The following is a 21707-nucleotide window of genomic DNA, read 5'->3' as shown; positions in this document are numbered from 1 at the left end:
GTGGTGGCAGCCCGGCCCCCCCCGCCCCCGTGTCGCGGCCCGCCCCGGCGCTGCGGGGCCGGAGAGGGGCGGGCGGCCGCTCCCCCCGTGGGGGGCCGGGCCGGGCGCCAGCCGTGCCGGGCCCCGCCTCGTCGCGGGCGGTGGAGGCGCAGGCGCGGCGGCCCCGGTCCCGGCTGCGGCAGAGCCGGAGGCAGCGGCGGGGCCGGCGGAGCCGAGGCGGCGGGATGGCGGCGCCGCTGAGCGACGGGGAGCGGCGGAAGCAGATCAGCGTGCGGGGGATCGCGGGGCTGGGGGACGTGGCGGAGGTGCGCAAGAGCTTCAACCGCCACCTCCACTTCACCCTCGTCAAGGACCGCAACGTCGCCACCCCCCCGCGACTACTACTTCGCGCTGGCCCACACCGTGCGCGACCACCTGGTGGGGCGCTGGATCCGCACCCAGCAGCACTACTACGAGCGGGACCCCAAGGTGAGGCCCCGGCCGGCACCCCCGGCCCCTGCCGCGGGGGGAAGCCGAGCCCCGGGGCGACGGGGATGGGGATGGGGACGGGGACGCAGCGGCTGCGCCTTCCCCATCGGCCCCGCGGGTGTCTCCGTGTCCCCTGGTGGTGTCACTGCGTATGTGGCCCGTGGGCGTCCCCACGGCTGTGGCCTTCACGTGCACCTCTCTGTGGCCATGTCCCCTTGGGTGTCACCACAGCCATGGCCCCTTGCCATGGCCGTGTCCCTCGTGCACCTCACCGTGGCTTCTTCCTCGTGGGCGTCACCACAGCTGTATCCCTTGCATGCATCCTGCTGCGGCTGTGTCCCCATGGGCATCAACATGGCCACGTCCCTTGTGTGCACCTTGCCGTGGCCCTCATGCACCTCACCGTGGCCGTGTCCCTGTGGGCATCACCGATGGCCCATGTTCCCTTGCTCACACCTCACCATGCCCGTGTCCCCGTGGGCCTTGCCCCAGCCATGTCCCTCACACACAATCTTGCCATGGCTGTGTCCCCCATGGGCATCACCACGGCCATGTCCCTCATGCAGTTCACCATGGCTGTGTCCCCACAAGCTTCTTTGCAGCCCTGTCCCAATGAGCCTTGCTGCAGCCATGCCCCCCCTCAGGCATCTCCACGACTGTGACCCCCTTGCTGTAGCCATGTTCCGCCCCTGTGTGACGTGTCCTCATATTGGGCCTTGCTGCTGCTGCCTCCTCTTGCGTGCTTCACCATGGCCATGTCCTGCACTCGCACCACCGCGGTGGTATCCCCTGTGGGCATCGTCACCTCCACGTCTCGGCACATGCCTCAGCACAGCCGTGTCCTGGCTTCGCTCCTGCAGAGCCCGCAGGCTGCTCGGCTTTGAGGCTGCAGAGGAGTTTCTTGCCTTGTGCAAACCAGACAAGCTCTCCCAGGTCACCAAACCCCGTTGGTGATTCCCAGAGGACTCGACCTGCTCCCTCCTCTCCTCCCCACTTGTCAAGTCAGGATGGTGATGCTGGAGAAGTTGGGGGGCTGCAGGGACATCATTATTCAGCCTTAATCCTTTTGAATTAAGACCCGATACAGCACTTAACCGTAGAGCCCCAGAGGGCAGGTATGTCCTAGAAAAGGCCCATACCTTCCCAGCGTGCAGGCAGCTGCCTCCCCGAGTCAGCTCTTTTCTTGGGGTTATGAATATTGCCTTGACACAAGAAACAAACTGCACTTTCACACCCGTACGGCTGCACGTGCGCTGGGAGTTATGCCCGTGTGTGAAGTTCTCCCTTTATCCTTACTCACACAAACGCACTCTGATCTGTATTGCTGCACTAACAGAAGGGATTGTACAGACCCCATAAAGGCTAGGAGGAGCTTGAAGTGGGTTTGCTTACTGAAACTAGAAAACACGTCCCTGTGGGAGACTGAAAGGAGCAGAGTATTTATGCAACTGTGTGATGTTTTCAGTCTTTTCGATGAGCCCCAAGGAACAGCTGGACCCTTTCAGGCTCCCAGCAGAGGTGGCAGAGCGGGTAATCCTGCTGCTTAGTGGGAAAGGTCCCAGCTACGAGGGAAAGAGATTCGAGGGGAAGCATGATTTGAAGTCAGGCTATCGCTCTGTTTAAAAATCCTGTAGCGATAACTCTGAGCGAGGGCAGAAGTTTGCACAGCTCGCTTCTCATCCTACAAACAGGCTTCCACGAGCATTCGCGGCACAGGAGCAGCTCCTCTGAAACTTGGAAGGTCACGGCAGAGCAGCCTCGCCTTGCACGGTTGTGCTGGGAACCCTGCCACCCACGGGACAGTTTATTTCTTCAACAGGGTGAAATGTGTAGGTGACACTCGGCGTGGGGAGAACAGGAGGAGCCGTGCGTTAGGAGCGCTGGAAAATCACTAGCAGGAAGGGGCCTGGCCCTGCCCCTGGCCAGCGTGCGCAGGGCGGGGGGCTCGCTCTGGCTTTCAGCAGGCTCGGGGTCAGCTGAGCTTTCTGGTCAGAAAACTCTAACAGCCCAGCGTAAGCATCACCTCAGCTGAGCCTGACGGTGTATAAATACACCGTTCGGCATCCTAGATAATTCTTGCGCTGAGTTAATTAGGGAAACGCTTAACAGGCAACGAGATTTTTTCTATAGAAGGCTGTTGGCAGGGAGACGCGGGGCGGAGGGTTGGCTAGCATCCTGAGCCAGAGCCTTCTGACAACAAGCTGCGGTGCATGGTGGTCAGGAGCGGGCGCCAAGAGCCGCTCTGGGGAGACGTCCCTACTCTGGAAAGCACTTGGGTCTGCTCTTAATTTTAAGCTACTTTGGTGAAAGCAAAGTGCTGTGCTGTGTGTAAGCATCTTGCTTTGCCTCCCCAGCGCATTTACTACCTGTCCCTGGAGTTCTACATGGGCCGCACTCTGCAGAACACCATGGTGAACCTGGGCCTGCAGAACGCATGTGATGAAGCCATTTACCAGGTGAAGTCTTGGGGGGTACCAGGGTTCCCCTGAGGAACTGGCCAAACTTTTCCACGCGGTGGGCTGGGTATCTTTATTTTTCAGGGCTTCTACCTAATGATGTGTTATTTTGACTAAACGAAGCAAGGCTTGGTGCTCTTTTAGTTTTTTTCATCTCCTAGAGAAGACCATGGGGGAACCTTGGGGTTCCTTGAGAGTTGGAGTATGGTTTTCTCAAACCATTTTCCTGTAGCGGCTGGGAAAATCCAGAAGAGTGTCCAGAAAGCAACACCCAGTATCCCAAAAGATTAGGGAGTCCCAGGCTGCAAATAGCTTTCCATTAGGAGGAGAGATGATGGCTCAGCATGGGAGATATAGTCTAGTGGAGGAAGCTGGGCCAGAAGCGGAAACTGGAGCACCACAACACCAAATTACAGTTCATACATGCAGGTACACAAGGCACCGCAGCAGCACTGCTAGATAAAAGTGAATCACTGGAAAGGAAGAAATGGGAGGGAATCATTTGCTTGAATTAAAATATCATCAGCTGAGTTCAAAGAGGAGAAAACACAGCTGAGTACCACCAAGGCAATCACAAATGCGAGGCCATGGTTCCTTAGGCTTGCAGCCACCTCTGCAGCAGGACAGTGACCTTTTTGACAGGGTATGAGTTTTTGGGCTTTCTCACCGAAAAGCTTTATTTGTCTCCCTCCTCTCCACCCCTCCCCCCAACAGATTGAGCCATGTTACGCTTTCTAGCAGAAACTGGGCTCTGTGGCTGTCTCTCAAAATGAGGTGCTACGATTGCTGATGAAACATCCTGGTGAGCGCTTTCCCTGCCAAGGGATGGCAGGGATTTCCAGAGTGGGACCTGACACATTTCCTCTCTGAGGTGTCGTGCCTTGGAGGGCAGGCTGTTTTTTTTCAGGGAGGATCCTCAAGTCCCTTTGCGAGGCATTTCCCACGTGTCGATTTGGCCCGACATGCGAGTGGAGGCTTCCCTCGCTGTAGCCTCTGACATGTGGAGCTTGTCATGGCCAGTGGCCAGCTGGGATAGGAGGTCTCGTAACCAGCACAGCTCTGTCACTGAGAGAATTTGCCTTGGTTTTTGTGACCCCGTCCCACTGTGCATGAGGCTTTCCCAGCTGATGGTTGCAGACCACTGAAGCACTGGAAAAGCAGTTTGGGGAGCAGCCACAGCGTCAGCGTGACTCCCTGCTGTCCCCCCGGCACTGAGGTGAGATACTGCTGCCCTTCAAGAGGCAGCATCTCTTGACTCCTGGAGAGTCTTTGCTGCTGGCATGCGTAGCCTTCATCCAGCAGCAGCCCCCAGCCTGGAGAACAAACGGCCTGAGAGATGCAGCAGAGGAGACAACCACTTCCAGCCATGGACTCCGGCCAAGGAGCTCAGCGGCAGGCCAGGCAGGATGCGGGAAGGCACGAGCGTAACGGCGAACGCTGCAGTAACCAGCTGCCAGCGTGGTTGTGCCCTTCCTCAAGGACCAGGCGGGCGTGAGCAGAGGGGTGGTGTGCGTACCCGGGCAGGACTCGGCGGTCCCTTGCACGCCAACTTGGCCGTTCGCCATCCTGTCTCCAAGTGCGAGTTTGGTGGAAGGGCCTCCTGGCGTTAGGAGCTGCTGGGAGATGAGTGTTTTGTTTGAGGTCTCTAAGGAAACATAGTTCGTGAGAAAGCAACGTTTGATGATGGGTCCTAAAATTGTTTTCCAATTAATTGGGCTGCCCAGGGACCAGAGGCTGGTGAGATGCTTTGTGGGGAGGGGAAGGTGGGAGGATGCAGAGACCCTCCATGGGTTTAATTTCCCGTGGTGTGGGGTTGTTTTGGGATCATGCGTTTTGCCCTCCCTGGAGAGCAGCCCCAGGGTGTGGGCTTCAGGTGATGACATGTTCTGCTGTGGCTCTTTCCCCCAACAGCTGGGTTTGGACTTGGAGGAGCTAGAAGAAATCGAGAAGATGCTGGGCTGGGAATGGAGGCCTGGGACGCCTGGCAGGTAATACGGGGAGAGGGGAGCCCTCTGCTCGTGCAGAGCGCATGGGGACCAAGGGTGGCCTGGCTGGAGGCTGTCACACCCTCACCGCCCGCACCGCAGCAGGACAGCATGCAGACCTCAACCCACCACCTGTCCTGCAGCCCTTCGGCCACGTGGTACCCTCCTGCCTGCTCCTGGCAGGCCAGAAATGAGCCCCCTCCCTGGTGAGAGCACCCAGGAGATGCAGTTGCGTAGTCCGCAGCACAGCAGGCGGGGCTGTGGCTGAAAGAGGCTGTCTGGAGCCTTTCTCCTCACCTCCCTGTGAAATCTCTCACTTTTCAGAGGCACTCAGGCAGCTCTCACGTAGGCAGATTGTTGGCTGCTATTTTAGTCTGCCTGTCTCATGGGACTGCTGGAGATGAGAGCTCCCCAATGCGGAGGAAATGCCGGGACTGATGTTTACCAGAGCTGCCCTGGACTGAGGTCTGGAAGGGTTTGCTTTGAAAGCAATAACGGCAAAATAGCTGGGGGAGCAGCGAGTCGGGGTCAGAAGCCCTGCTTTACTGGGCAGGCAGGCTTAGGGCAAGGTGTGGGCACCTTGGGCAGGTTTAGAAGAGCTCTCACTGCAACAAGGCTGGATTTGGGTTTTTGGTGACCTGTCCTTGTCACCAACAACTTTGGGGTGTTCGTGGTGGCTCAGCAGGACGTGCATGGGGTCCTGCTGCAGCCTGTCCCCTTCTGGCCCTTTTGCACGCAGATTTCCTCCGAGTAATAAATCATAGAATCATAGAATGGTTTGGGTTGGAAGGGACCTTAAAGATCATCTAGTTCCCAACTCCCCTGCCAACAGGCAGGGACACCTTCCCACTAGACCAGGTTGCTCAAAGCCACATCCAGCCTGGCCTTGAACACTGCCAGGGAGGGGCATTGTTTCCAGCGGCACTGGCTGTGGCAGCTCCTTACCCCCGTGCACAGCATGCTGTAGCAGGTGCAGCAAGCAAGGGGTGAGGTTCCTTGCAGCATGACCATGCTCTGCTCTTACAGCTTGCTTCCTGGACTCCATGGCCACACTGGGGCTGGCGGCGTACGGTTACGGCATCCGCTATGAGTTCGGTATCTTCAATCAGAAGATTGTCGACGGCTGGCAGGTACATTGGCAAACTCAGGTCACCCTTTCTCCTTCTGTTTCATGCTGTGGTGGCCACCTCTGCCTGTGGACAAGGCCTGGCCACACAAACGGCACTGCGGTGTCTTGAGCTGTTCATAAACTGTGTGTTTGAGCCCATCAGCTGGTGCCAAATGGGCTGTTGCTTGTGCTGACCCTTGGGCTCTGACCACCTGAGCAAAGAGAAGCGATGAGGGCGGTGGGGTGCGTGCGCAGCAGGCACTCACCCAGAGACACGTGCAAGCTCATCCATGACAGTCACCAACCTGGCAAGATGGTGTTGGAGCTGAGCCCCGCAGGACATGGCTGGGACCAGAGGTCTCCCTGCCTGGGGCTCCGTGGCACAGCTGCAACAACCCGAGAGTCCCATCCAGCCTGGCAGTGAGTGGGCAAAGAGTCAGGCTAAGGATGGTGATGGGGCTGAACACCTCATGAAGGTGTCTGGTAGAGGATGAATTTGAACATGATGGAACACATGCAAGTCCCTGAGGTGCTGCAGCTCCTGCATGTTCCCTGGGAGACTGGCAGCGGGGGCTTAAACAGGGACTCTCCTGTAGCATTAATGATCATAATATTTTGCATGTGAAAATAGGCAAAAAAACAGCCTCAGCTGGCAGTTTTCCCTAGCATGTGTCTGGAAATGGTTTCCATTAGGAGACCTGCCTTGCTTCTGAGCAGAAGGGACCTTTTTTCCCCTTAAAATGTCTCTCCACAAGTCAGGGAGGGTGAGAGGTTTGAGGATTGTTTTTTCCTTCTTCTCCACAAAGAAGCTGCAATGCTAGGCCCTATAAATGGTGAAAACAGGGGGAAAAAGCATCCACTGTAATTGGCTTAATGTTACTTAAAAAAGAACGGGGTGGTGGCAATGCTGGGTTGTGGCTCAGACCTGCCCCCAGCCCAGCAGAGAAATGCCTGCAGGCACAGAGCATTTCTCCAAGTGCCTCAGCCCCTCTGGTTTTTGGTGCACATCAGCCTTGTGATTGCAGGCGCTGCTGAATTCATTCCTGTTGGTGCTGTTACAAGCAGAGAGGAGAAATCCTCTCTGGCAGAAGGCAGAGCAGTTAGCAAGACCTGGGTTACAGGGGGTGGTTTGTGGCCAGGAACAGCACCGATGTGCTTCTAGGGAACCACATCCCACATAACCCACTATCATGGTCAAACTGGATGTAAAGGCCTCGAGACAGAGTGAGTGCAGCGGTCTGTGCAGTTTGGATGGTTTAAACCTGGACAGCTCTGCAAAGCCCACAGAGGCTGATTTACTTATACCAGCTGGGATGTAGTGATCCACGTTTCAAAAAGCCCATCTGTCCTCTAGAGGCCTCTGCACGTCCATTTTTAAAGCCAGCTTACTAAAGCTTTGCTTTTAAACTGGCCTCCCTTGGGAGAGCCTAGTTTAACCTTCACATGGAGATACAAGCCGTCACTTGAACCCCGTTTGCCTCTTGCAGGTGGAGGAGGCTGATGACTGGCTACGCTACGGCAATCCCTGGGAGAAAGCTCGCCCAGAGTACATGCTCCCCGTGCACTTCTACGGCCGCGTGGATCACACCCCCGAGGGTGTGAAGTGGATCGACACCCAGGTACCAACATCTCCCTCGGTGCTGGGCTGGGGGAGGACGGGCCAGGGTGGTGTGGAGGGGGAGTCTGTGCCCAGGCTGCCTGAGGTGGTCAGACTTTGCTTTTCTCCCAGTCTGGCAAAACGCTCTCTGCTACCCTTGCAGTTACAAAGGTGACTTTGTTGGCTGTGGCAGCAGCAGGGTTTGAGGAAAAAGAGAGATGATATTCAGTCACAGCTGTAACTTCAGATCAGTTGGGGCCTCCTTCTCTACTGATCTCCAGAGTCTTGCATGGATTTATGTTGGAGGAGAACTGTATCCCTGGCAGCTGTGCTAGGCTCCTTCCGCACTGCTCCTGGCTACCGCTCACTCAAACCCAGTGGTGTTGCAGGTGGTTCTGGCGATGCTGCTGTGGGTGGAGATACATCTCGTGGGATGGCCATGGAGCAATACCGTGGGTGTTTAACTCCTGTGATCGCAGCGAGTTCCTCTTTCCCAGACCCTGATGGGTTGAGTGCTGTCGCGGGAGGCTGGCGATATGGTTTCAAGTCTCCACTCTGCCTGGAGGCCTTGTTTTGTGGTATCATGGAGAGCAAATGCTTCTTCAGCCTCCCACAGTTGAGGAGGTAATGCTGTGCTTCAGGAACATGTGCCTGCTCAGAGCACAGGCTGCTGCGCTGTAAATGCATCCCAGCTGAGGAAGGCAAGCTTTAAAGAGGCACAGAGTTATTAAGAGGATTGAAGATGCTTCAGCCTCTCCTGTGTAAGCACTGCGCAGGATGGAGGAAGGAAGGACTACGAATTTCTCTGGGATTCAGGGACATCACCTAGCCTTGTTCCTGTGATGTTCAGGGGTCTCTCAGCCTGTTGAGCCAGCTCTGTCCATCTGCAGAGCGTGCAGTCATAAAGCCAAGCCGTTCTCTTCAGCACCAAGAGCTGAAGCTCAGTTGCAGAGTCACCTGGGCCCGCTCAGAGGAGAAATAAACCAAGTCCTTTTCCAGGGACCCTGGTTGTCAAAGGCTGTGCAGGGACCTAGGCCATTCCCAGGACACACACAGTGCAGGGGTTCAACACCGCAGCCCCATGAACAGCATGGAGGCACCACGCCAGAGCTCTCTGGGGAAGCAGATGTCCACTCAGGGACCGAGTGCCATTGCCTTTCAGTGTGCTCCTCTTCTGACCCTGGTGGTGGTCCGGGGTCTCACGGATCCCAAGCACTGCAGTGGAAGCAGCCCTGCTTCCTACAAGGAGGTGAATTTTCAGATAGTGCCGTTAAGGGAACAAGTTGGAAAGGCTCAAAAAAGCCAAAGATGCCGTCTCCAAATATAGCATCGCTCAGTTCATGTGATGTGTGCCCCAGTCCCATGGCTGAGGCAGGGCAGGGCTTCTGCCTGCTTCCATGTTCGGAGCTGGTAATAGCAGCTTGGAGAGCCTGAGATCTTGCTCATTCTCCCCGGAGGACGTGTTGCTGATGCCAGCACAAATTGGCTGTTCAGGGCCAACATGCTGATCTGCCTGGGTTTTCCTTGCCCTGTGAGCACAGCTCCTTCAGTTCTCTAATGCTTCTGGCTGCTGGGCTGTCATGCCAGTACGCACTGACTTGTTCTGGAAGATGCTGGCTCCTTTTGCCAGTGCCAGAGAGGTGGTCCAGGCTGCGTGCTGCAGGGTCAGGGCCTTGCTCTGCAAGCGTTGTTCAGCTCTGCTGGTATAAGCCCTCAGCCTCTTTGTTCCAGGCTGAGGTCGGGGTGCCTTGCCTTGCTGCTCAGCAGGCCTGGAAACACACAGATGTTGGCACAGCAGTGAGCTGGAGCACACAAGCTTGGAAGCACACCCCTGCCTTGCCTGGCTAGTGCAATCTGAGCTGGGAGCCCCACTGTTACTGCCTGTAGCCATGTGGTCAGCATCCTGATGCTTAAACATCATCTGTAGACTGCAGTAATAGTTTTGTACTCATGTTCCGTTCGGGTGCTGGAGATCTCAGTGGATTTACCAGGGTGGGTTCAACAAACCTTGAACATTGGGTGAATTGCTCTGGGAATGGTGCTGCATTGTAGGGTTTGGTCCTGGCAGGCTGCAGAAGGGTAATGGGCAGGATTCAGGCTGTGGAGTTTATCCCAGGTGGAAACACAAAGGTCCCAGCTGCCCTGTCCCTACCCCAGCACAGACAGAATCGCAGAGGCCAGCTGAGGATGCTTGCTGTGCTCTTGTGAATAACTAATAGCTATGCCAGTTGGGGTAGGAAGGTCAGCAGGTTGCTTGCAACTCTCTTTTACATTTCATTGATGGGCTTGTGACTCCAGTTTGTCAGTAAAGCTCCAAACAGCTCTGCTTCTCCTATTAATGCTTTGCCAGTGGGTGCTGGAAGTGCCCATGATAGCAGGGAAGCCTGTGAAGCTCAGGAGGTGTGTTTTAGTGAGGTGAGATTCTTGCCACAGCCAGGAGTCGTCTGTGTCTTCTGGATTCTTCCTGCAGAGGTTTCAGCCACTTTCCCACCTTCTCTGAGGCCACCGTGCTGCTAATCAGAGGGGAATGCTGTCCTTTTGCAGGTTGTCCTTGCTATGCCTTACGACACGCCAGTGCCAGGATACAAGAACAACACTGTAAACACCATGAGGCTGTGGTCTGCAAAAGCGCCCAATGACTTCAACCTCCAAGAGTGTAAGTGCTATCCCTCCACTGCCTCTCTTCCAGACAGGCTGGGATGTGATTGTTCCTGCACACATAGCACCTGGCACAGCACTCCCCATCTGGCCTGATTTATCCATATCTCCTGGCTACCTCCAAAACACAGCACTGTGTGCACATCCATGGATCACACTACCTCTAACCACTTCCAGAGCCCTCATGCACCCACCCGTCCTCCTTCTATCCCCATCATGCTTATCATGCTCCCAAAACCTGCCCTATGCCTTCCCCAGGTGATAAACCACCTGCCACTGTGTTCCCCACATCACCAAATGAGCTGCAAACCCACACTTGCCCTGAAGGGTCATTTCTGTGCAGCATCATCCATTAGTCCTGAAGGAGGAGAGCAGCACAGCCCACCTTACTGTTGGTTTCCTTTGGGTCTATGTGTGACCTCTCCAGTGCATGTTTCAGGCTCTAACTGTAGTGCTGAAGAGCAGATATGGGGCAACTAACACATCAAATGTCAGTGCTGGCTGTTAGAGAAGGGGGAAGGTTTTAGACTAGACTGATTTGATTTATTCTTCCATACTGACAAGTGCAGAGATGTGTGAGTCCGAGCAGCCCTCCCAGGAGAACTTGTGTGGGACAAGGGGTGATGGTTCTCAAGTCCTCATAATGTCTCCTCAATTCTTGATTGGCAGCTGCGAGCTGGGTTTCGGATGAGCCTTTCGTACCCTTTAGGAGTTGAGTGTGGTTGCAGTCTTTGTGCTTCTTTGCCTTGCCACATTTTTCCTTAGTCCTTAAGATGACTGGTCACTCGCTTCCTTTTTTTGCCTTCTCTGGCTGCTGTCTGTCTTCAGTTTCTGTCTGTCCTTCCTGATATGTGTCTCTTGAGAAACTGCACGGAGATGTGCCTTTCACACATGCACATTCCCATTCATGTTTCATTAATACCAGCCTGAATGTTCCTGTTACAAATGTCTCTGTGAGAGAAGAGGGAAACACGCAGTGTCAGAGACCTGCCTGAATCTCTACAGCTGCTGCAGTGCTTTGTGTATTTCTCTCTTGCTGCAGTCAACGTGGGTGACTACATCGAGGCGGTGTTGGACAGAAACCTGGCAGAAAACATATCCAGAGTCCTGTACCCAAATGACAATGTGAGTGACTCTCTTGCCTCTCTTCCCTGCTGCTTGAGATCATACTCACTGTAGTTGTATCACCTTTTCTGCAAGCACTGGAAGGTCGTGGCCCCCGATGTTTATTTTTCTGGTTTGAGGATTTTTAATACAATAGGTTGGCCCTGCAATTCTGAGTGAACAGACACAGCTCTCTGCTGACTGATGGCAGCTGAGAGTCTGGCCCATATTGTATAGCTGCTCTGTTCCCTGCTGCAAGGAGAGGAAGACATATTACTCCTTCAAATTCAAGGCAGTTGCCAATTTACATGGCTTACCCTTTGCAAAAGTGAGTTGTCATTTCTGAGGCAGCCATGAAGGGGGACTCGTTTCCATCCCCAGTTGAAGGGATTTCTCACTGCAGGGACTGTCCCAGGCCATGCGCTCACTGGGCACCAGATCCAAAAGGGAAGAGCCCCCACTATCTAGTCATGGATTAGCATCTGTGCTGGAAAACCTCATCTCCTGCACTTTACCCCCACCCTCTCATTCCTGTTGGTGTTTTAAAATAGACCAGCGTGAAGTGTAGTGTGCATGGGAGGCAGCTGGTGTGTCCAGAGACACTGGCTCCTGGCTATTGCAGGGAGTCCAAAATCCTTGGTCCAAAAACCCTGCAAAGGGTATTGTAGTGAGGGAGGGAGCTGTGCTTGCTCTGTAGGAGTAGCATGGATGTGGCAGGTCCTGTTGCCCTCTGGAGGCAGCTGTTTGGGATGCCGAGCCACTCGTCAGTCCCTACAGCTGCTGCCCGATCAGAGGCAGTATGAGAAACATCCACGTTTGCCCTGATGAGGTGCTGAACGTGTGAGGCCTGTTGGGAAGCTCCCAATAGGAGCATCTCCAGGGGTTTGGCTGCCAACTGGGGCTGGCAGCTGCAGCACTGATGGCTGTGGTCCCCCCTCCTTGCAGTTCTTTGAAGGTAAGGAGCTGCGGCTGAAACAGGAGTACTTTGTGGTGGCTGCTACCCTCCAAGACATCATCCGCCGCTTTAAGTCTTCCAAATTTGGCTGTCGAGACCCTGTGAGAACATGCTTTGAAACCTTCCCAGACAAGGTGAGTTTGTGGGCAGAGAGGGTCTGGGGGCATTTCAGCCAGACCTGCCTATCGTGAGGGAGAGCAGGATGCTCAGGACCAAGTGTGGGCATGTATACAAACACCCTGGCAATTTGGGTTGGAGAACAGGTGATCTCTGGGCCTATTTTCACAGGGAAAATTTTCCAATTTGGAGCAAAACTTGTGAAGGTTGAATAGCTCCGTTCGTGGGAGCTCTGTCTGTTTCTGGGGTGTGTGCCATGAGAAGAGGCTTGGGGCTGACCCTCACCCTAACCCCATGCATGCAGGATGCTGTCACAGTCCTATCACTGCCAGATCTGAGCCCAGCAAGTCTGTGTTGCAGGTGGCTATTCAGCTAAATGACACCCACCCTGCCCTGTCCATCCCAGAGCTCATGCGGATCCTGGTGGATGTGGAGAAAGTGGACTGGGACAAGGTAAGCAGAGCTGGGAGGTCCATGCCGAACCTCGCAGGGGAAGGAGCTGCTGTCCTGTCCTCACACGGGGTTTCCTTTCCCCTTCTGGCCTGGGCACACGCGCGTTAACCTGCTGTCTGTAACGCAGGCCTGGGAGATCACAAAACGGACCTGCGCCTACACCAACCACACTGTGCTGCCTGAAGCCCTGGAGCGATGGCCTGTCTCCATGTTTGAAAAGCTGCTGCCACGTCACCTAGAGATCATTTACGCCCTCAACCAAATGCATCTGGATGTAAGGGACTGGGCTGGTAACAGGCTGTGGGAACTCGGAGGCGGTCTTCTTCTGGCTGCCTTTAGGATGGGAATGTTCCTAGGTCCTATGGCTGGGTCGCTGATGTCCCTCTCTCTGCCTGCCTGCCTGCAGCGGGTGGCAGCTCTCTTCCCAGGGGACACTGACCGTCTCCGGAGGATGTCGGTGATCGAAGAAGGAGACTGCAAACGTATTAACATGGCGCACCTCTGTGTGATTGGCTCTCATGCGGTCAATGGCGTGGCCCGCATCCACTCTGACATTGTGAAGAACTCAGTGTGAGTTGAGGGACACCCAAGGCACACACCCTCTCCGCTCACTGGGCTTTGCCTGCTGGAGTGATCAGGTGTCAAGGTCTGCCTTGGTTGCCCTGCTGGGTATGGTAGGCTGCGGAGACTGTCTCATTCACATGCTTGCAAGGTCTAACTCATCTCCCTTTGGAGCTAGTGAAACCCTCAGCATTACAGCTGAGGAATGGGGTGAGAGACAGCACAGAGAGTTCATGCTTGTTACAGGGAGGTCCGCAGAGACTGCCCTGAGTCAGGAGCGCATGCAGTGGGGGCACAGCTGAAGCTCTGGGTAGTGGTGGGTGGTTCAGAGCTCCCTGGTGTTCCAGGTTCAAGGATTTCTATGAGCTGGAGCCGGAGAAATTTCAGAACAAGACAAATGGGATCACGCCGAGGCGCTGGCTCCTGCTGTGCAACCCGGGACTGGCCGATGTTATTGCTGAGGTGAGTCACAAGCACCTGAAGCGAGGGGCTGGGCGTGATCCGTTTGCTTCTGATCACCTCTTGGTGTGGTCTGATGAGAGCTGAGGCTAACGTCTGGCGGGTGTGAGCGAGGACAGCCTGGGAGGAGCACACTGGTTGCACATGTAAGTCTGAGCTTGGCTGGGCTTTAAAGTCAGTGATGAAGAGCTGGCCAAAAAGGTTGCAGAAATTTGAATCTGGTTCCCTGCCCTCGCAGTGGCTACACACCACCCGTCAGGCAGTACCATCGTGTGTGACGTGGGGTGTCTGCAAAAGCATTCAGCTTCACAGGCACAAAGGAGCTCCCTTGGAGCTCCAGCCCCAGTTCTGTCTCCTTTGTTTTCCAGGCCCTTTAGCACAGGTTTTTACTTCACACTGCGACATGCCATAGCCGAATAACGTCCTGTAATTAAATGTAGCTTTATGAACTGCCCCTCAGCTGCCAGGAGGCCCTGGTACATGTGCACACATCCTCCCTCTAAAGCTCCTTGAGACAGAGGGACTTGTTTGGGTTTTTGCAAGTGCCCTGTTTCCCCTGTTCCTTTGGGCTCCCTGACAACACAGAGGAGTAACCTCACCATAAGAAACTGTGCCCCTTTTCCTGGCCAGAGTGCCTCTTCCAGTTCCCAAGGGGACTGTGACATCTCTGTCGGGGAAGCACAGCTGTTGACTGGGTGAGGTGTCTCACAGGTGGGACATCCCTCTCTTGGTTGGTTCTTTTAGAAAATCGGGGAAGGCTTTATCACAGATCTGAGCCAGCTGAAGAAGCTACTGGATTTCATCAATAATGAGACTTTTATCAGAGATGTGGCGAAAGTCAAACAGGTAATGTGCACTGGAGGTGGGGTGGGGAGAAGAAGGCCAAAGGCACCATGTTCCCAGGAACATCCCAGCAGCAAATGCTCACTTCTGACGCAAGGGCTGGGAACCCATGCCTGTTCCTCATCGTATTTTTCTTGCCAGGAGAACAAGCTGAAGTTTGCAGCCTACTTGGAGGAGCAGTACAAAGTCAAGATCAACCCTTCGTCCATGTTCGATGTTCAGGTCAAGCGAATCCACGAGTACAAGCGGCAACTGCTGAACTGCCTGCATGCTATCACCCTCTACAACCGTAAGTCCTGCCTGGGCAGGTAGGCAAGGGGTGTCCCCCCAGCCTCTCACTGCCAGGGTTCCTGTGTAAAAGTATGCCAGCTGGTGGCCAAGGACTCCTGAGCCTAGCTCTGCCCTCCTGTCATGAAGGGCTTCTCTCCAGAAGGGAAGATAAGAGTGTCTGAAGGGTTGTAAAGAGCTCTGAGGAAAAGCTCACAGCCCATGTCTCCAGCCCAGCTGGGTCTCAGGGCCCAGGTAACCCCCACACGTGTACTGAAGGTGTTAGGACTGACCTGATGCAAATTAAAGCCCCACTCCGCAGTGTATGCTTTGGGCCCCTGCCCATTCCCAAAGAGAGGCAAGTCATTGGAGCTCTGCATCATGCTGGCTTGAGTAGACCTCCGAGGACTTTGCAGCCCATTTTTGCCCAGCACAGCTCCAGCAGATGTCTGGTTGGGCTTCAGGGTCCTGCAAGTTTGCTGGGTCCACATGACATGGGCTGGGATCCCAGCCCACCTCTGATGCATGCAATAAACTCTGTCCAGTTTATCTTAACTTCAGTTGTGTTATGCCCTGCTCTTTCAGGCATCAGAAGTGATCCATCAAAATCCTTTGTGCCCAGGACTATTATGATCGGAGGAAAGGTAATGTGTGTTCCAGACTCGGTGCACGCATGGCTCAGTGGGGCTGTGGGGAGGGTGCTGTCCCCTTTCTGTGGCTTTGCTGGGCCCACTGTAGGTTAGCCAGCACATGCTGCTGGCGGGCTCTTCAGGAAACACCTCCATGGACTAATCAAACTGAACAAGGCCCCACCACTCTTTCCCTGTGGCTCAGGACGTCCCCTCCCAGTAGGGTGATTTTGCTGATCCATGTGAACAGCAGAGATGAGGCCCAGATTCTCCCTGTGGTGAGGACTGGCACTGGCACCTCATGCTCTCCCTTCCTTAAAAGCCTTCACCATTTCTGGGCTGCTCTTCTTCAGGCGGCCCCTGGCTACCACATGGCCAAGATGATCATCAAACTCATCACATCCATCGGTGAGGTCATCAACAACGATCCCTATGTGGGGGACAGGCTCAAGGTCATCTTCCTGGAGAACTACCGGGTATCCTTGGCTGAGAAGGGTATGTCTGGTCTTGTGTAAGCACACGTCAGGAGCTGGGCATGTCCCAGCTGAGCCCATAAACTGGCTAGCCTGAGAGGCTGTCATGGCAGGTCACCCAGCTTTCCCTTAGGAAGGGCCTGAGGGCTCCACACAGGGCAGGAAGCCAGCTTCATGCAGGAGTGACAGCAGCTGCATGGGGTCGTGGCAGAGCTGAGCCTGGGTCTGGCCCCAGAGCTGCACTGTTTGGGCTGAGGTCGAGGTCAGCAGGGCCACTAGCAGATGCCCAGGGTTGTTTTGCTGTCCTGGGCCCAGGTTGCGGGGATCTGCAGTGTGCCAAGGAGTAACTCCTACCTCTCTTGCACCTGGCAGTGATCCCGGCAGCAGATCTCTCCCAGCAGATCTCCACAGCTGGCACGGAGGCCTCAGGTACCGGCAACATGAAGTTCATGGTGAACGGGGCCCTCACCATTGGTACCATGGATGGGGCTAATGTGGAGATGGCTGAGGAGGCAGGCGAAGAAAACCTCTTCATCTTCGGCATGCAGGTGGAGGACGTGGAGGCCCTGGATCGCCAAGGGTTGGTGCTGGGGAGAGCCCAATGCGTGCCAGGGCTTGTCAGATGGGGATACAGGTCCCAGCTGTGGCGGGGAGAGCCATGAGCTCTGGGAGGAACACACTCCTCCCTGGGCAGCTCTGGAGCAGGAGGCAGCCTCCACCCTGGGCTGGTCAGTGATGGCCAATCAAGGATGCAGCCCAAGCAGCTCACCCAGAGCACAGTGGCTGTGAATGGGACGTGAGCCTGGGCATGAAGCGACTGGTCTCAGAGCCACTATCAGGGTGCTCTGATGGACGCAGCCCCAGGAACAAGGCCCCTCACTCAGGAGCCATATGACATCCTTGCCTGCCCTCCCTGCCCCAGACACGTCAGGTCCCGCTCTCCGGGTGCTCGTCCCTGGGGAGAGCATCAGTTCCTACAGCCTGTCTCTGCTGGGCACAGGTATAATGCACGGGAGTACTACGAGCGCCTGCCAGAGCTGCGACAGGCTATCGACCAGATCAGCAGCGGTTTTTTCTCCCCTCGAGACCCTGGTTGCTTCAAGGACATTGTGAACATGCTCATGTACCACGACAGGTGAGTCCTGGCAAGCATCCCCTGTGGTGGGCTGTTCTCAGCCAGCCCAGGCCTCCTTCCCAGCTGGCCTGGGTGCCCCTGTGCAGGGCAAAGCCCTGCATGCCCGCAGGAAGGTGTCTGCGCTGCCCTGTCCTGCCAGGCTGGGACCCTGTGGCAGGCAGACCCCAGCCTTACTCTGCTTTGAGTTTCAGGTTTAAGGTGTTTGCAGATTACGAGGCGTACATTGAATGCCAAGGACAAGTGGACCAGCTGTACATGGTAAGAGCAGCCCACTACCGAGGGGACGGACGGGGTCCTTGGCCATGGCAGGGCAGCGGGGACACTGGGGGGAGCTGGGATGAGCGTGTTCCTGTGGAGCCGTTTTTACAGACACCACGTCATGGGGGCACGCGGCAGGGAAAGGCAGGTTTTGCTGCTTCGGCAGCCCCACACCATGACATTTAAACCAGCCAAGCGTGCGTAGCCAGTACCCTGCAAGGCTGCAAGCTGGGACAGAGCTGGGTGAGGGACTGACTGCTGACATTGCCTCTCCTCTTCCCAGGATCCCCGGGAGTGGACTAAGAAAGTCATCAGGAACATTGCATGCTCGGGCAAGTTCTCCAGTGACAGGACCATCATGGAGTATGCCCGGGAGATCTGGGGTGTGGAACCATCAGCCACAAAAATCCCCCCACCCAACCTCCCCCGGGATTGATGCAAGCACAGAGGGAAGGAAGGAGGGATGGGTTCCCAGCCCAGGAGGCCTCACCTGCATTTCACCGCCAGTCAGATGGGCTGGGCTCTGCAGAAACAAGGCCTTTCCCTCAGGGGGTAGAAGGATGCTCTGAGGAGGAGCCCTGACTGAGGAACAGGAGCTGGGGGAGAGGAGAAAGGACCCTGTGTTTGTACCCATGTATCCAGCCTGCATGTGCTGCATAGTGCTTTTAGTGAGATGACCACGGATAAGTCTTCCACAGCTGTGCTCCATGCTTAACAAGGGCTTTCCAACTAAACCCTCCCCTCTCCCACTGCATGCAGTCTGGCCTGGCCTCCTTGACCCTGCCGTACAAGCAGGTTTAGCCAACACACTGTATGTCTGTCTTGCATCCTCTTCCAGTGGGTCTGCCAGCCCCAAAGCTAAGGGAGGGAGAGGCCAGTGCCTGCCCCTCTGGTCATCCCCTTCCCCAGTAACACCTAGAGAAGGTGGGGCTGGCTGGTAAAGCAGCTGGCCCCAGTGCAGGTGCCAATGTTGAATGCTGTGTGCCACAAGGAGAAGGAGAGAGGGCCTGGGATCAGCGACTTCCTTGCCCCAGAGCTTGCCGTAGCCTCCTCCCATGCCTCTTTGTTAACTAAAAGCTCAATAACCAAGCCACTCCAGGGATTTTTAGCCTCCAGGTTTGCAGAGAGAGGGTTGTACCTGCCACTGCCAGCTGGGTGGCCCCAAGCAAGCTTCTGGCTCTCCAGGCACAGCTGTATGCTGGGTGTTACCCAGGGGGTGAACCTGTATCTCATCTCTTGCGTCCCTCCACAGCTGGGTCATGCTGCTCCTTGTGTCCCTCCCGGTGCTGGGGTCAGAGTTTAACACCCGTAGTGCTGTGTAGTGCACCAGTACTCCCCTGTCTGACACCAACTCATTAAAACAACCACAACACCTGCTGGTTTGACTTTGACTACTCCAAGCCTGTGGGTTCAGGTTGCCACAACTTGAGGCCATGACACCTGAAGCCATACTGGCCTTCCCCAGCTGCAGCTTCATGGGATGTGGTTCCCTGCAGCTGGCATGGTGCTGGGATTATGGCACCATCCTGGGGGCACCATGCCCATGGCAGAAAGGTTAGTGGTGCCAGTGCACAGGGTGTACACGAAGGAGCTGGTACCAGAGGCTGCACTGGGCTAGCTAGGGCTAAAGCCACTTACCTCCACCCCTGGCATGTTGACTGTAGGCACTGGGGTGGGGGTTACAGTGATGGGTTTGGCCTGCAAATGGCACACAGGGCTCCTGTGCTAGAAATCCCATGGGCAGCTCTCATTTCCCCCATCCCCGTTGGGGAAGCAGAGCCTCGGCTGCAGCTGGACTACAGGCACAGACCCACTGGGCTCCTGGAGAGCTGCTCACCCAGAGCTGGCAGCAGCCACAAAGACTTGCCCAGTCCCAGCTGCGAGCACATCTCCCATGCACGACACTACTGCAGCCCTGCCAGAGACCCAACCAACCTGCCCAACTGGGGAAAAAGTCCCAAAAACTGCCAGGTAAGACAGGTGAAGCTGAAGTGATCAGCAGTCAATGCCTTTATTAAAACTACACCACTTTTAGATAAACATTTCAGTTTAAATTTCCAAGCATATCACTGGCCTACTAACAGGAACGAGGGTGTTGGGATCATCAACACCAGCAGTTCACGTGCTGAACCCTCAGCTGTGTCACACAGGAGGAAGGCAGCCAGCCAGCCTCCGGCTCGGGCTCCACTTTGCCCCAGGCCAGCTGCCGGCAGCAGCATTAGCTGGAATGTGCATGTCACTCTCCAGAGACAAGCAGGTGTTTCTCTTCTGTCAGTGCAATAAATACAAGTGCGTCAAACATAATTTAAGTGGCACAGTTAGCTTATGAGTATCATGGGTCAGAAACCTCAGGGACAACGACGCTATGGCAGAAGAATCTCAGTACAAGAACAAGCTACTGTCTGCTTTGCAACTAGCATGAGCCTGCAGATATAACTTGGATGCATGCTGAGCGGTTCATACTACGCTGTACACCCCTGAACAGACCCTTCAAGGCAGCACAATTCACTCTGAGCACTAGTGACTAAACCTACAGCATGTGGTATTATGTATATAGACTGACCGGGGGCAGGGCCAGGTCCCCAGCCAGACACTGCAGAGTTAGCATATGACCCTCTCCCGTCTCAGCGCAGAGCTCATTGGTGGCATAAAACAGCCCCTGTTCTAGCCCCAAGCAGGGTAAGGACATCCCCAGAACCTCTCCCTGTGGGACAGGCTCATTTCCACTTTTTCCTCCTGGACAACATGCTCCGACCATAGCTAAGAGATGGGCTGAGCTGTGCTACTCAAGTGCCTGGGATGCCCAGAGCACAGAAGGGAGGTGGAGGGAGAGATGGGGAGGGACAGCCCCAGACTTATTTTTGCATCAAGAACTGCATACCAGTGCCTGCTTTTAACTACAGAGGAACAGTGTAGCCATCAGGAACAGAAAAACCTGGCCTAAGGAGTTAAAAGGTAGTTGAGGAGAAAAACCTGCCCTTCCCACCCAAAGGAAGCACGTCTGGGTGTGTACAGGGAGAATGGAAGACATCCATTCCCACATGCCGGGCCCACGTTTTTCATGGAAGGGGGAGATCAAGCAAAAAAGTAATCTCACGCTTTCCGGCTTAAACTCCCAAGTTTGCACTTTATCTACGTAAGTCACTTCAGCGCTAATAGAAAGTGCATGTGGAGCAGGGGAGGAGCTCCACAGAGGGTAACAGGGATGGGAGCAGAAATCATGTTAAGAAGGAAAAGGGTACAGAAAAGATAAAAGGTCACTAACCTTTTCCATTAACTAGATGTTTGAAAAGGAAGAACAAAAAAAAACACTTTCATTTTATTTCCAAATGTGTGCAATTAGCCCAACACTTGCAACACATTGCGACTGAGGAGCTAAATAAAAATATCTCTCACCACCTGGATCTTCCGTGTATTTGTAATTGCAGCCACTTAGCAAAAAGGAAAGGCAAAACATGTATTTCCTAGAAAGAGAACACCTCAAACTCAAGCAAGACAACTGTGGTATGGAGACACGGCAAAAGCCATTTGCCTACAAATGAGTCTCTACATGATCCAAAAACAGCATCAGTGTTTAAAAGTGAAAGAAACACCCTTGGTCATGACACGTCCTAGGAATGTCTGTCCTCAGCGGTTCCACGCTGGATTGGCCAGGCTTTATTGTGCTTACATTTTTCACCGTTTGGTACTGGCTCCTGGGCTGTTATCACCCCTCCATCCATGTCAAAAAAGAAGCCAAGAACTTCTTTCTTCTACCATCACAGACGCTGATGCCAGGAGCTGGAGTTGCCAAGGGTACACATCAGGACTGGAGTGGGAATCCCTGACCTCCTCTAGTGTCAGGGATCGAAGAATGGCAGACTGACCCACAGGGAAGGGGGAGGAAAAGGAGAGCGAGGAAGGAAAGAAAGGAAGATATCTGTGCTGCCAAGCAGCCGGTCTTCAGTGATGATGCTCATGTTCAGATTTTCCCAGGAATTCCCTAGGAAAGGAAACAACACAGCAGTGACACTCAGCTCTCCTATGCTTTGGTGCATGCTGCAGCCTGCAGGTCTTCCCGTTCCCCTAGCAAATACTAGGGCTCGAGCACTCGCAGCTACAGGGAACAGTACTGAGCTTTGCTCTCACCCATCAGCGAAGGGGCAAGCAGAAATATGTGCTCTGCAAACAACTCCAGAGCA

At 54.9% G+C, this 21707-nt stretch overlaps 2 protein-coding genes across 2 annotated transcripts in view; one reads left to right on the top strand and one right to left on the bottom strand.

Annotated features, from left to right (window-relative positions):
* The first annotated feature begins 166 nt into the window (after positions 1 to 166).
* Positions 167 to 20924, top strand: PYGB (glycogen phosphorylase B). Its single transcript, XM_068408317.1, is given in 22 exon segments — positions 167 to 368; positions 370 to 468; positions 2823 to 2924; positions 4836 to 4882; positions 4884 to 4912; positions 5936 to 6039; positions 7505 to 7636; positions 10159 to 10270; positions 11315 to 11397; positions 12322 to 12465; positions 12809 to 12901; positions 13029 to 13175; positions 13308 to 13471; positions 13810 to 13924; positions 14666 to 14767; positions 14906 to 15053; positions 15617 to 15675; positions 16014 to 16155; positions 16506 to 16713; positions 17134 to 17268; positions 17460 to 17526; positions 17810 to 20924. Coding segments are annotated over 22 exon segments (2529 nt in total). The 5' UTR covers positions 167 to 224; the 3' UTR covers positions 17963 to 20924.
* ABHD12 (abhydrolase domain containing 12, lysophospholipase) overlaps positions 19538 to 21707 on the bottom strand; it is a 40269-nt gene continuing 38099 nt past the window's right edge. The window contains 1 exon segment of the mRNA XM_068417048.1: positions 19538 to 21508. Coding sequence (XP_068273149.1) covers positions 21469 to 21508 — 40 coding nt within the window. The 3' untranslated portion in view covers positions 19538 to 21468.

The sequence above is a fragment of the Nyctibius grandis genome, chromosome 1 (genome assembly GCF_013368605.1).
Source record: "Nyctibius grandis isolate bNycGra1 chromosome 1, bNycGra1.pri, whole genome shotgun sequence".
Taxonomy (NCBI): Eukaryota; Metazoa; Chordata; class Aves; order Nyctibiiformes; family Nyctibiidae; genus Nyctibius; species Nyctibius grandis.
This window is presented reverse-complemented; position numbering and strand designations above follow the sequence as displayed.